This window comes from Ascidiella aspersa, chromosome 9 (genome assembly GCF_963924565.1).
Source record: "Ascidiella aspersa chromosome 9, kaAscAspe10.2, whole genome shotgun sequence".
NCBI lineage: Eukaryota > Metazoa > Chordata > Ascidiacea > Phlebobranchia > Ascidiidae > Ascidiella > Ascidiella aspersa.
The window spans coordinates 18,454,634-18,468,898 of record NC_139455.1 but is presented as its reverse complement, the minus strand read 5'-3'; the positions used below and the strand labels follow the sequence as shown (position 1 = coordinate 18,468,898).

At 40.5% G+C, this 14,265-nt stretch overlaps 3 protein-coding genes across 3 annotated transcripts; all 3 read left to right on the top strand.

Moving 5' to 3' along the window:
• Positions 1 to 461: 461 nt before the first annotated feature.
• LOC146133401 (proliferation-associated protein 2G4-like) lies at positions 462 to 6,377 on the top strand. The gene is made up of 10 exons (XM_083396505.1): positions 462 to 484; positions 1,079 to 1,206; positions 2,643 to 2,771; positions 2,911 to 3,019; positions 3,316 to 3,478; positions 3,711 to 3,853; positions 4,361 to 4,521; positions 4,969 to 5,115; positions 5,485 to 5,612; positions 5,875 to 6,377. The coding sequence occupies exons 2-10, from the start codon at positions 1,113 to 1,115 to the stop codon at positions 5,986 to 5,988; spliced, it is 1,188 nt and encodes a 395-aa protein (XP_083252631.1). The 5' UTR covers positions 462 to 484; positions 1,079 to 1,112; the 3' UTR covers positions 5,989 to 6,377.
• A 1,312-nt stretch (positions 6,378 to 7,689) lies between these two features.
• Positions 7,690 to 8,575, top strand: LOC146133400 (mutS protein homolog 5-like). Its single transcript, XM_083397730.1, has 2 exons — positions 7,690 to 8,504; positions 8,569 to 8,575. Exons 1-2 carry the CDS (start codon positions 7,690 to 7,692, stop codon positions 8,573 to 8,575), a joined length of 822 nt encoding a protein of 273 aa, XP_083253856.1.
• Positions 8,576 to 8,661: 86 nt separating this feature from the next.
• Positions 8,662 to 14,262, top strand: LOC146133399 (catenin alpha-2-like). Its single transcript, XM_083397729.1, has 2 exons — positions 8,662 to 10,265; positions 11,586 to 14,262. The coding sequence occupies exons 1-2, from the start codon at positions 8,677 to 8,679 to the stop codon at positions 14,260 to 14,262; spliced, it is 4,266 nt and encodes a 1,421-aa protein (XP_083253855.1). The 5' UTR covers positions 8,662 to 8,676.
• The last annotated feature ends 3 nt before the right edge of the window (positions 14,263 to 14,265 follow it).

Sequence of the window (14,265 nt, the reverse complement as noted above, 5' to 3'; positions counted from 1 at the left end):
TATAATATAGTATCATTGGTTAAACTGTTCCAAACAGACAAGGCACCAAACCGGAAAACTCAAACGGTTTGACCAATGATACTATACTAACGTAGTATCATTGATTCGACTCTCTGGAATAATTACAATAAATAATGAAACATATCCAACAGTTATGCACGTTTAACAATTTTAAAAATCTTAGTTATAAAATTTAATAAAAAGTTTAAAAAATTTATAGATAAAAAATGGCGTTTATATACGTAACTGTCAAGTTGTACAATGGTAACGTCGCCACTTTTAGGATATTTTAGCGGCGATTCGCGCGCACGTGTCTTCGCTTTACAATGTATTAGGATTTGGTTCTAAGGTGATTTTTAGTCCAAAGCATGTTGACTCGGACTTAAATTTCATCATACGTAGTAAATCTTTTTATTAAACGTTCATTGATTCTTCGGTGTAGTATATCTCGTAAACAGCCTGCTGTTCTGTCAAAACTTAAAATGTTAGTGGTTTTATTACGTTGTTTCAGACTTGGACAACTAGATAATTCTAGTTTTCTAATTCATTGAATTAGAGCAAAATGCGGCTAATTCTAATCGAATTTGTGAATTGCGTGAATGCTCTAATTCTAATCTAATTTGGATTTTACCAAAAATGCTACTTTGTCCAACGGCATTTTTAGTCTCTCAATTCAAAGACAGAATATCAATTAAAATTTTCTGGTTGGAACGACTTGTATGTAATTTTTACAGGCTAAAAGCATTAACCAAGCATTCACGTTCTTATAATAATAAATTGCGATTAAATCAAATTGGTTGTAAAAACTAAATGTGATTCTAGTTGAAATTTGATTTTTTAGAAATTCGGTAATTCTAATTCTACTCTAACTTGAGAAAACACAAAACGATCTAATTATAATCTAATTTGGAGAAACTAAAATGCTCTAATTTTAATTGTAATCTAATTTAAAAAAATTAAAATAAATCTAGTTGTCCAAGTTTGCGTTGTTTGTTTAATTATTTTTCACGTTGATACATAGTGCTTTATAGAAAACAATATACATGCGTGGCATTCAATTTTTTAGCACATTTTTCAGAGCTTTGAATTGCATATAGAGATTCTGTTTGAGAATGGCTGATTCTGGATCGGATTCGGAACCTGAACCAACAATTGCCGAAGATGTTGTTGTCACTAAATACAAAATGGCCGGAACCATGGCCAGCAGTCAGTCGTGTTTATTTTTTCCTGTTTTTGCCTAGATGTTTTTTGTCCTGGTTTAAATCATTCCTTAAACACATTTTTTATTAGGATTGCAAGTCACAGCCCACAACAAAAGTAGGGGTGCTGGTCTAGAATCCTACTACATTTTCGTCCGGGGGGTTATATTGCTATCATTAAATGGGTAAGGGTGAGAGTTAGCCTTTGGGTTTGGGTGGGTGAAGTATATTATTATATTTATTTGGCGCTCCTTCGTTATGAACGCAGAAATTAAACAAAAAAAAAACGGTCAACAAATATTGCATACCACAACGCACATTATTTGGGTTAGGGTGCGGGTTAGCGTTTGGGTGAGGGTGGGCCAAGTGTTATTATTAATAAAACCATTTATTCTTACATTTATGCTTATCTTGCAATTTGAAATTTGGCAACTCGCTTCGTTAGTGTAAAATAAATGTGGTAGATATTGCTGTTATTGCTGAAACGTCTGTAAATTCCGATATGTCGTTTTTGTTGAATATTATGGCTTTTATATTTTTATTGAAATGTGGTAGAATTCTAGACCAGCGCCAAAGTAGGATTTATTAAGCACCTTAAAATGCACGTATTGAAACTTGATTATCCCAAAGTTTGAATTATATCTGTTCTGGGTTTGGGTGGGTCAAGTGTAGGATCAAACCGGCACCATTTTTGTTTCACTATTTTAATAATCATAAATGACTTAATCAGACCTAGGCAAACTACAGCCCACTGCCTGCTTTTTTAGGAAAATGTTTACTATGAAGTAGAGATCGATCAATATCCATTTTTTCTACCGATACCCGATTTTTTACAATTTTTCAACCGATACCCAATACAGATTTTAGTTATATACCTGGGAAATGTTCAAAACTTGAATTAATTGAAAATAAAATCCTAATAATGTTTTATTTTATATACCTTTATTAATTATTAAACAATTATTTTGCTTATTAACTTGGTGTGATGCTAAAACCAAAATTTTTTTGATAAAAAAATTGCTAAGTTGTTTGTTGTACAGGAAAAATGATATCATATTTTTGTACTAAAATATCGGCAAAAGCATTTATGCCTTTTGCAACCATGTCGCTGTTGAGTCAACGTCTCATACAAAATAATAAATGCCAATATATCAAGCAATATGCTTATATTTTATCTGTGCTCAATGTGTCTTGTTCGCCTCAAAGTCTAAATTAAAGTTTGCATTTTAAATCAAATAAGCACAACTGTAATTTCTTTAAATTCACTTTATGTGCAACTCATAAGGTTTAGGTTTCTTAAGCTCACTTGTTTATAGCATCACAGTATGACAAAATGTTATGTACATTTTATTTTACTATGTTTGGGAGATTTAAACATTGGTAACATTTAAATTTATTTCTATTTACTTCCTAAATGTATACCAAATCATTTTTTTGTGTTAGGTGTTATGAAGAAGTTGATTGCCAAGTGTGCAGATGGAGTGTCAGCACTTGATCTGTGCAAGTACGGAGACGAGATGATCATTAAGGAGACATCAACAGTTTTTAAAAAAGAAAAAGAAATGATGAAAGGCGTGTGGAATATAAATAAGTATTTTACTCTAAACTGGCATAGTGAAAACAGTAAATATAATTGCTTTACATCTAGTGTCCTGGATTTAAACAGTCTTATATTGATATACTTTGTGACAACAATTTTGTTTGATTTTAGGTGTTGCCTTTCCCACTGCCATTTGTGTCAATGAGTGTGTTTGTCACTACTCACCCCTAGAGTTAGAACAAAACATTGTTCAAATAAAAACTGGAGACATGGTCAAGATGTGAGTTTTTTTTTAATTTAAAAACATTAAACCGGGTCTTTCTATTGTTGCAATTTAACTGTGCTGTGTCTTTGATTTTTTAATACTAAAATATCTACCTTGTTTGTTAATTGTTGAATAGGAAGGCTGACAAAAATTATGGAAAACAAAATAGTTTACAGCCAACTTATATTTTAGAATTGTAAATGCTATTATAATCTGTGTTTTTTTTATCAATTGTTGGATTTTTAAACGATGCACAAGCCAAGTCAAGTTTCTTGTGTGCACAAACTTACTTTTCTGTTGTTCGTTCTTAGTGATCTTGGTGTTCATATTGATGGATTTATAGCTGCTATGGCCCACACACTGGTGGTAGGTTGTAACAAGGACAATCCAATCGATGACAAACGTGCAGATGTCATCAATGCCGCGTATCTTTGCTCAGAAGCTGCACTGAGACTTACCAAAGCTGGCAACAAGGCAAGTGCTCTCAGCATTAAAAGATTTCGAAAAAAAATTTTTGTTTCGTTAAATGTGATAAAGCCAGTTTTTTTCATCCTTTACCAGTAATAATACCACAATTTAAGTTTAAAATTATGGTGAGTAGAATTTTGTGTAATTGAAACATTTCATTTTTGGAAAATAACACTTAAATTTTTAAAGAAATTTTTAATGGAAAAAATATTCTTGTTTTGTTATTTGTGCTGTGTAGACCAATCAGATAACAAGTATGGTAGGCAAAATTGCTGAGTCCTATGATTGCCAGCCAGTTCAAGGAATGCTGTCTCACCAGTTGCAGCATGAACGGATAGACGGTGAAAAAACGATTATTCAGAACCCAAGCGAGAAGCAAAGGTAAACTTCTCACAACCATTTATTTAAAACTATGTGGACTTAGTTGTGACAGGGGTTCAAAATGGGTGGTATAAAAATATTTAAAAAATAGTTTTATTTGAAAAAAGAAAAAACATAAATGCCCATCTCTATGAATACTATGATCCCTCAATAGTAACTTTAAAAATTGCCGCTAAATTATTTGTTGTCGGTGTGCTTCTTTTTGCTCTTTTTGGCACAAGATAAACAAAAATAAATTTAATTAGACTTTGTCTTTTTTTTGAAATAATTAACTTTGGGCAGGCACCAGTACTCATTGCTTACCAAAAACGTTTTTTTAGTTGACCACACAATTTTTAATAACCTTTCTTATATAAGGACAAATAGAACAATTAATCTGTTAAAGAATCATTTTTTTTATATTTTTATGTGATAGTCATAGATACCTTTTTGGGCAATTTTTCCAGAGCAAAAGCAGTCTTAAACCTATACTTATTTTGCCACTACATTTGGTTTATAAATAAACAGGCAAGACCACGAGGAATCTGAATTTGCGGTCCATGAAGTTTACGCAATTGACTGCCTAGTTAGCACAGGCGAAGGTCATCCCAAGGACATGAACGAAAGGACGACTATTTACAAGCGCAACCCTGATATCATCTATCAGCTTAAAATGAAAGCCTCTAGGGGTAAGAAAATGAAAAAAAAATTCCTATGGCAAGTTTAGTTAGTTGAGTTTGTAAGGGTGTATCTAAGACAGTGGTTCTTAAAATGTTTCTCTTTAATCCTGAAGCAACGTTAATCTCTATTACATAATATATATATATAACAAAATTAAGCAGGTGAATATTCAAATTATACATTTAAAGTTAGATACATTCAATACGATGTGATGATTCATTTTAAAGAGTTAGCCACTCATTTGGTTTCATTAAAAGGCTACATAAAAAATTGTTCACTATGAATCTGTTTGAAGCATGAGTATTTTAAAAAATAAATTAACTAACAACTTTAAAATTTAAACTGTTTGCATGAAATCCCTTTTTTTACCGCTGACATTTTCTGTAGGAAAATAGAAGGGTTATAGCAATTGTTCATTTCTACCTCACTTTTGATAAGTAATTTTCCCTGTTCAGTCTTTCTAAGCGAGGTGGAAAAGAAGTTTAACACTATGTGCTTCACTCTGAGATCGATGGAAGATGAAAAGAAGGCGAGAATGGGAATCGTTGAGTGCTACAAGCACAACCTTTGCACCCCGTTTCCTGTTTTGTACGAAAAAGAAGGCAAGTGACAAGTAGCTTACTGATATTTTCATCAAAAACTGTGGTTCTCTCAACCTTTCGTGAATCATGGGCCGTCCATAGGCTATTAACAGTTTGTACCCCCCATCCCGGGTGAATCACGTCCCAGAAAAATAACCCACCCTCTCAGATTGTGTTGAAAATTGCCATTCCGGGTTCTTTCTCACGATTTGGAAAATTGCTTCACATAGCATCACAACGGAGATCTCTGAAGTAATAACAAAAACTGACTAATAATTAAAATAAGGTATGCTCGTGGTGACTACGCCATAGCCCTCCTGGAAGATTTTTTTCGATTAGAGCAAACTATACCAATTAAGTCATAGTACTTAATATTAGTTTGCCTTTCAGGTGAGTTTGTTGCCCAGTTCAAATTCACAGTTCTCCTGATGCCTAACACACCAATGAGAATCACCGATAACCTATTCCAGCAGGATTGCTACAAAAGCTCAAAGCAGGTCACTGATCCGGAAATACAGGTAAATCGTCAAAAGAACAAATGTTTTTGACTAACGTCTTGTTTGATTTTGAGTAGTCCGGGGCCCCTCTTGCAAAGGTTTTACTTGGCTTTAAAACAAAAAAATCCAACACAGGATAAAAGCTTTATATGTTCATTATAAATGATGAAATTTTTTTCACACTAAATTTAGAAATAGCGTATTTTTTTCTTGTAAAAACCAGCAAATTCACCCCACATAACTTCACCAACATCCAACAAAAATCCCTTTGTGTTTATTTCAGAATTTGCTGAGCGCTTCTACCAGCAAACGAGCGGCAAAGAAGAAGAGAAAAAAAGCGGCCTCGAAGGCAGCCGTGGAATCCGGAGACTCGGCTGTCCCGGTAGCTGCAGAATAAAGCCACTGACAAGCCCTTTTCTGCCTGATGTTAATAGTAAAATGCGAGACAGAAGCGGTAATGCACGACAGTGTAACCTGCGCAACCTGTAAATGAACTTTCGGGCCAATATTTTTCTCATTTTTCCTATCGCTGAAGAAACTGCCTGGTTTTATTGCGCTCTTTTTTATGTGCTCGATAATTTAATTTTAAACCCCAAAAAATAAGTTGCCTGATTTGTTTGAGAAGTGCCAGGAAGCAAAAGTGTCCCAGGTAGTTGCTCTTTTTACCTGGAAAAATATTCAATGAGTTTCATTTGTTGTTGTGTTAATTTTTGGCATGCAGTGGTTGGTCGGTGTTTCGATTACTGTTCTTGCGGATGCCTGGATGAAATAAAAAAGGGAATTTTGTTTTGACGTGTTTCATTCTAATTCGTGCAAGGAAATAGTGTTTTTCAAAGGCTCGTTTAAATAATAACGGCGTGGCATAGTTGCTCGAATAACTAATTTATTAGTAAATAAGTTAAATTTGGTGTTTTAAAATAGCTGTAAATGTTTACCTCGGTAACATAAGTAATGCTCCACCGAAGGCAGTGTTTCTACTATATTTTTTTACTTAATGGCGGTATTTCAAATGTTTGCAAATTTGTAGGCTATAAAAGGGCTTATAGTTTCTAGATACTTAGATGGTTCAAATTAATACACAGCTCACACATGAATATTGACCCTTGGTTGTAAAATTTACCTGATAAAAACAGATGTAAAACAATGTTCGTGTTCTGGAAGCAAACTGGATTAATGTACTGTGACGTCACTATTCCTCCTTGTACGCAACAAAGAGTTAGGTCCTCACTTAAATAACAGCACTTTTAGCTTCTCTGTAATTCGCTTTATCGGTGAAGGCTGGGGTTTATTTTTTGTTAACTGTGGTAACTTATTTTTGAAATAACCGCTAAATGCGTGGTAGTTGATCACAGGACAGTTGGCAGGTGATTATGACCTGGCACTAGGCAGGTGTCAGTTTAAGAACAAACAATAAATGTTTTTTTAATGAAAATATAAGATCAAGATTATTGCCCTTCAGCTTAGGGGCGCGTAGAATAGAAGTGAACAGGTGTATATAATAATGAAAGTATCACTAGCTACCTTGATTGAAAGATCTAGCTCGTCGAAATTTTAAAAGGTAAAAACAGAGAATTTGGGTGTTTAACGGCTATATGACAACAGCGGTAAATCGACTTTTTTTGTTAACTGTGATATTGGTTTTAAACCAGTTTCCGTTGGTAATAAATTGCCCCAAAGGCAGTATCTTGACATTATAGACCTACAATGTTTGAAAATGCAATGAAATGCTATCTTTGGAGGCTGGGCATTCGGACCTGTTAAATTTGTTATTAGCACTTAAAAGCAAATCAATAATTAGATTGTGGAATGTCATTTTAAAGAAACCTGGAGCACCACAATCAATTAACACATTGTACTCAATGTTACTAATAAAGCCAATAGGCAAAAAGAGCAAAAAAAATAGAAATGGCACCGAAGGATTCCCAGTGAAGAACCAATTTATCACAGGTAAAGAACATCACTTTTTTTTTTTTTTTTTTTAAACAGATATATTTAATTTCTTTCAGCTCCTCTTCTCAGGGTTATTTCAATTAAGTACGGCCGACAACAACACTAAAAAAAGTTTTAGACAACAACACCAAAAAAGAATCCAAACAGAATGACAAGTGAATCGTCGAACGGCGACAGTTCAACGTCCACAGAAGCCTGCAACATATCGGCTGCAGACGTAACGCACCATACGCGCGTTCTGGACACGTCCGACTGCAGGAAGGTTTACCTGAGCGTGATTTGGCAGGGCGGCTGTCTGGGCGCAGCCTATTACGAAAGCGACACTTGCGTTTTGCACGTGCTGCTTCAGTCTGGGAGCGGCGGTGGTAGCGGTAATTTCGCGCAACTGGAAAACCTGGTCGAAGAACTGTCGCCCGCCGCCGTCGTAACCAGCGCCAAGCAAGACGAGGCGTGGATCGCTAAACTCCAGGACATATTATCCCGGCGTGATAACAAATTGGTTTCTAGCGAAGACAAAAATGAGCAGAGCTCCAGCGATGACGAAACGGAAGACCCTAGCGGTGGCGGTTGCGCGCTGGAAATTCTAACCAGCACCGATTTCCGCCTAGAGGCCAGCAAGCGGCGTTTGTTCGCCGTCAATTTACCCACCATCCCCGAGCATTACGACGACCGTGAACGCGTAATGCACATTTCCTCGCTGGTGCCACTGGAATGCGTTGAGTCTATACGAGCGGTCGGCGGCCTGCTGCGCTACATGGAGAAAAAACGAGTGTCGGTCGGCCTGGAAAACGCCGACGTACGAACGCCCATCCTGCGCTTTCAAACCTTTGCCCTGAAACGCGTGCTCTACCTGGACAAAATCTCCTACTCGGCGCTGCAGATTTTCAGCCGTGTTCGCCACCCGTCCGCCTTCAAATCCGGCTCTCGCGAGGGCCTGAGCCTCTTCGGCGTCCTAAACCGAACGTCGACCCTCATTGGCCACAAGCTTTTGCGCTCCTGGTTCTACAGACCCACTTCGGATCGCCAGGTGCTGACGCGGCGACTCGAGGCCGTGAGCTTCTTCGTGAACCCACGCAACGAAGAAACGAGCGAGAGCATACGCGGCTGCCTCCCGCAAGTCAAAAACGTTGCGAGAATGCTATCCAGGATCAAGACGTCCAAGCTTAGCGTGACAGAGTGGCAAGGACTTGCCAAGACCGCCCATAGCGCTTTAAGGATCGCTGATGTCTGTAGAGCCGCGACCAAGTCGGCAAACGCGCCGGCCATTTTCAGCGACATAGCGACTCGCTTTACCGAAGATCTCGCGGCCATTGTGAACCTGGTGGGCGGCACGATGGACGTCGAGCAAAGTCGCAAGGAAAACGTGTTCGTTGTGCGAGCAGGAATATCGCCCGAGCTCGACGAAATGAAGGACATCTACCTACGACTGCCAGCTCTTTTATCCGAGGTAGCCAACCGCTCGCTGCAGACCTACAGGGAGTATTTCTCGGCCTGTCAGGTGATGTACATGCGCCGCATCGGCTACTTACTCTACGCCTCCACCGGGGACTTCTCACAGCAACAACAGGGCGTCAATATTAGCGAGCTCACTGACTTAGAGTTCGTTGCAGAATCAGACGGAATGGTTTACTATCGATCGCCCGACACTAAGCAATTGGACGAGCACGTAGGCGACGTTCTGGAGAACATAACCTACCAGGAAATCGCGATCACAAACCGGCTGCAGGACCGCATCGTCACCTACAGCCCGGTGCTGCTCGACGTTATGGAGCTGCTGGCCGAACTGGACTGCCTTGTGTCTTTTGCTGTCGTAGCACGAGAGCTGAGTTACGTGCGGCCAAGTTTCCGCACTGAGCGCGGTGTACGCATCGTTGGTGGAAGGCATCCGCTGCAGGAACACACTGTTCCGATGTTCGTGCCAAACGACGTACAATACGATGCTGCTAGCGGCCAAGGAATCGTTAAGATACTCACGGGGCCGAACGCGAGCGGCAAGAGTATTTACTTGAAGCAGGTTGGGTTGCTTGTGTTCATGGCGCACCTTGGTTCATTTGTACCAGCCGAGAGCGCAGTTATCGGCGAGCTGTCTCGCATTTTCACGCGAATTCGCGGCCAGGAGTCGATATCAAGCGGCATGTCCAGTTTCGCCACCGACCTCAATCAAATGTCAGCTTCAGTTCGCGAGGCGGACGGGCGCAGCTTGATTCTGATCGACGAGTTCGGCAAGGGAACGGCCACGGTGGACGGCGTGGCGCTGCTGGCGGCCTTCTTAACCCACTGGGCTTCGCGCGGCGCCGACGGCTGCCCGCTGGTTCTCTGTGCCACGCATTTTCACAGCCTGGTGCGACAGAGCCTGCTTCCCAAGTCACCGCTTTTTGCCTACGTCACAATGGACACGACGCGCGACGTCGCGAACACCGTGTGCCTTTACCAGCTGGTAGAAGGCGTGTCGGCGCGTAGCCAGGCGTCAAGGGTGGCACAGCTAGCAGGACTACCTGGTGACTTGATCAAGCGCGGTATCGAAGTGAGTGAAATGCTTCGACGAAACGCTCCCGTTCGCCAGTATTACCGCTCTTCCAGCATCACTTACCAGCGGCGCTGTCGCGAAGTGGCCGAGCGTGCCGCCTCTCTCGACCTGGATGCGTCCGGCGCCGTCGGCCGACTCCTTGCTGACGTCACCGACCGCCTGGGCTCGCCAAAACGCGGCAAGCGGAAAAGCGAAGGGTCTTTCTCGCTTTTGGAAGACACTAGCCCAACATCGAGTTCAACCGAAAACGGAGACAGCTTCAAAATGACCAGAACATCCTCTCTGCTAAGCACCTAAAAACCTGAGCCTCACTGAAATATGTTCGCCTATTTTTTATGGTTAACGTTTTAAAAGTTCTCGATAAAATACGTTTTACTTGCAGTATTTTGATCGCGTGCTTGATATTTTATTCGGCAAAAATAATAGTTTGGTTTCTTGGTCCCTTAAAGTATGTATTAAGGTACGTTCTTTCTTTAGAAGTTGGACGAGCTTAGTCGTGCACACAGTTTTTAATAGGAATAGTTATTTAATAGTGGTGGTTAGGGCTACGAAATGATTAGGTATAGAATTGTGTGAATACAAGAATTAAGACTTACATTATCTGGGTTTAAAAAAATAAAATGGTTAATATAGGATGTCTCGAGTGATTTAGCATGACGTTATTTTATGTTTACATTACCTGAGTGACGTTTCCGAAATTGAATTTGTTCCTTTCTTAAACAAAGCGACGAAAATAGGAGTGAGTTTTAAAAAAGAAAAAAAGGCGTCTCGTTGTTTGGTCCCATGAGCGAAAATAGAACTCTCCTAACAGTCCAAAGATTTGTTAATTTTGTAATACGTTATAAGTTGTATTGAAAGCTGCTACGTTTCATAAAATATATGGTAATAGATAGTTTGTGAACAATTTTTATGAAGTGTGTTGATATTTTGTACAGCAAAAAAGTTCGAATAAATATTTTCGTATGTTTAACACGCCCTCCAGGCGAAGGCGATGGGCTTTTCTCCTTACATTCAAGCGTCCGTCGTTTTACCTTGTTTGGCGATTTTTATTTGTAATGGTTTGTTTTCTGTCTGTTTAAAGTAGCCAGAAAGTTTCGATTCCTACGTTGGTATCTAGCCGTTCAGTTTATAGGCGCTTAATCTAGTTTAACTTACAACTATTTGTGTTATACAAACTAAACAGTTTAGTGTTTTAAAGTTACAAATATCTTAAACTTAGAACTTATAATAACATCGGGCTAACGTTTCCATTCGTGTATATTTTTAAAACTATCGTACATATTTATACGAAAATGTTATTAGTAGCTTCAGTTAGTTTTGTAAAACCTATTAGTAGCTTCAGTAAGTTTTGTAATCAGAAGGTGGTTTTAAGCCAGTGTCTAATCAAATAATAAGTTTGGTCATGCTTTGGCTTTATTTCAAGTCTTCTTATTTTTAATTTTATTATTTTTACCTTAGATATTTCTTTTATTGATAAGGTATACAACAATCAAATATAATTTGTTTTAAATCACAATTATGAGTTCAGTTGCGTCATCAAACTCGGCGCAGAAATGGAACCCGAAAAACCTTGAGATCAGGACTCTATCGGTTGAAAAAACCCTGGAACCCCTTGTCATACAAGTAACGACTTTGGTCAACAACAAGGGGCCTTCGAACAAGAAAAAGGGCAAAAGCAAACGTCCCAAGGTCTTGGTTGAAACCGTCGAGCGAGCGACTGCATCTTTTATCGAGCGAGGAGTGGAAATTGCAAGAGATAATCCGGAGCTTCGTGCTGAAATGGAGGAAGCTGTTGACGATACACGGAAAGATGGAGAAGTGATGTCACGCACATCGCATGCCTTTGCTGATGATCCCTGTTCATCGATGAAGCGCGGAAGCATGGTTCGTGCCGCCAGGGCGTTGCTATCATCAGTTACTCGGCTTCTCATTCTTGCCGATATGGCTGACGTTTTCGAGCTACTCAGAAGGTTGAAGATTGCCCGAAAGAGCGTTGGCCGTGTTAAGGATTCCAACAACCCTCAAGATCTGCTTGAAAACTTCAAGGCTTTCGGCACCGACCTCGCTAAACTGGAGCAGGCGGCAATCATGAGGCAAAATGACCTAAAGGATCTTCGAAGGAGAGACGATCTGGCAGCAGCACGTGCTGAGCTGAAGAAAAACAGCATGATGTTGTATACATCATCTTTGGCTTCGCTCCGTCACCCTGAGGTTGCCGCTGCCAAGGCAAACCGTGATTTTGTTTACAAACGAGTTCAAAATTCGCTTGACAGGATTGCGACTGCAGTTCAGGCATCTGGACCGTCTCAGCCGAAACCAGAGGAGGGTGCCGGTGAATTGGCTTATGCTCTAGACGAGTTTTTGGATCGAGTCGACATGGATCCTCTTGACTTCAATGAAGTGCGCCACAGGCCATCGTTGGAAGAACGCCTTGAAAGTATTATTAGCGGTGCTGCTTTGATGGCTGACTCTTCTTGCACCAGAGAAGACAGGCGTGAACGAATTGTTGCTGAGTGCAACGCAGTTCGCCAGGCTTTACAGGATCTCCTGCAAGAATACATGAACAACGCTGGCCGTGCTGACAAATCGGATGATCTTGAAGCTGCCGTCGATCACATGATGCAGAAGACAAAGGATCTTCGTCGTCAGCTTTGCAAAGCAGTCATCGATCATGTTTCTGATTCGTTCATCGACACACAGATTCCGATTCTTGTGCTTATCGAAGCAGCTCAAAGTGGAAACGAGAAACAGGTAAAAGAATATGCTCAAGTGTTCAGAGAGCATGCCAACAAGCTTGTTGAGGTTGCCAACCTCACCTGTTCAATGTCTAGCAATGAGGAAGGGGTTAAAATGGTCAAAATGGCTGCCAAGCAGATTGAGGTTTTGTGCCCACAGGTTATCAATGCTGCTTTAACACTGGCTGCTCGCCCTGCTAGCAAAGTTGCCCAGGACAACATGACCGTTTTCAAGAACTCTTGGCTAAGCCAAGTTCAAACCCTGACTGATGCAGTAGATGAAATCACAACCATTGAAAACTTCCTTGCTGTATCTGAGGCTCATATATTGGAGGATGTGACCAGCTGTGTTGTGGCATTGCAACAAGGCAACCCTGAAATGCTTGACCGAAAGGGTGGTGATATTAGAGGCCGAACTGCAAGAATATGCGAAGTGGTTATCAGTGAGATGGACACCTATGAACCGGATTACTACACACAGAAGGTTGTTGAAACCTGCCAAATGCTGAAAGACAACATCATGCCAAAGTTTGAAGCCCGCCTGGAAAATACGGTTGAAGCTTTGGTAAAAGACCCACCAGAAGATCCACAGGAAAATGATTTTATTGACAGCTCTAGGTTGGTTTACGATGGTGTTCGTGAAATCCGAAGGGCGGTGTTGATGATCAAAAACCCAGAAGACTTAGATGAAACTGATGTGGATGAAATGTCGGAGACTGGAAGTCGAATGAGCATCAAGACTGCTGAAACTGAATCGGCACCGACTGATCAAACGCTAATGAGAAAACTTCCAGAGGCAGAAAAGGCCAAGATTCGGCAGAATGTTGAAGAGTTCAAAGAAGAAAAGAAACTTCTGGATCTTGAAATTTCCAAGTGGGATGAGTCATCCAATGACATCATTGTTCTGGCGAAATCCATGTGCGTTGTTATGATGGACATGACCGACTTCACCCGTGGTCGTGGCCGCCTAAAGAATACCAGCGATGTAATCGATGCCGCCCGGCAAATCTCAGATACCGGAAGTCGTCTTGACAAATTGGCAAAGACCATTGCCGACTCTTGCCCTGACTCAACTGTCAAGCAAGATCTGTTGGCTTATCTGCAGAGAATTGCCCTTTACTGCCATCAGCTGAACATGTGCGCCAAGGTCAAAGCAGAGGTGCAAAATATTTCTGGTGAGATGATCGTTTCCGGCCTCGACAGCGCCACTTCTCTTATCCAGGCCGCCAAGAATCTGATGAACGCCGTTGTTCTGACAGTCAAGTCTTCCTACGTTGCTTCAACCAAGTATAAGCGAAGCGGTCACAACCACAGCATCTTGTGGAAGATGAAGGCCCCGGAAAAGAAACCCCTTGTTCGCCGTGAGGTCGTCGACAAGAAGGGTCCCGTTCGACGCGCTTCACAACGTCGCCTTGTCAATCCTGCTCAAGAGCTCAGCGAATTCAAAGCTAACATATAAGCG

What these genes read in the sequence shown, in the direction of transcription:
- LOC146133399 (XM_083397729.1), top strand. Translation starts at nt 8,677, where the DNA reads ATGCTATCCAGGATCAAGACGTCCAAGCTTAGCGTGACAGAGTGGCAA. An exon ending in GGCAAGCGGAAAAGCGAAGG is followed by an intron (nt 10,266 to 11,585) that starts GTCTTTCTCGCT and finishes TTAAATCACAAT; the next exon opens with TATGAGTTCAGTTGCGTCAT.
- LOC146133401 (XM_083396505.1), top strand. Translation starts at nt 1,113, where the DNA reads ATGGCTGATTCTGGATCGGATTCGGAACCTGAACCAACAATTGCCGAA. An exon ending in ACTGGAGACATGGTCAAGAT is followed by an intron (nt 3,020 to 3,315) that starts GTGAGTTTTTTT and finishes GTTCGTTCTTAG; the next exon opens with TGATCTTGGTGTTCATATTG. An exon ending in AACCCAAGCGAGAAGCAAAG is followed by an intron (nt 3,854 to 4,360) that starts GTAAACTTCTCA and finishes ATAAATAAACAG; the next exon opens with GCAAGACCACGAGGAATCTG.
- LOC146133400 (XM_083397730.1), top strand. Translation starts at nt 7,690, where the DNA reads ATGACAAGTGAATCGTCGAACGGCGACAGTTCAACGTCCACAGAAGCC.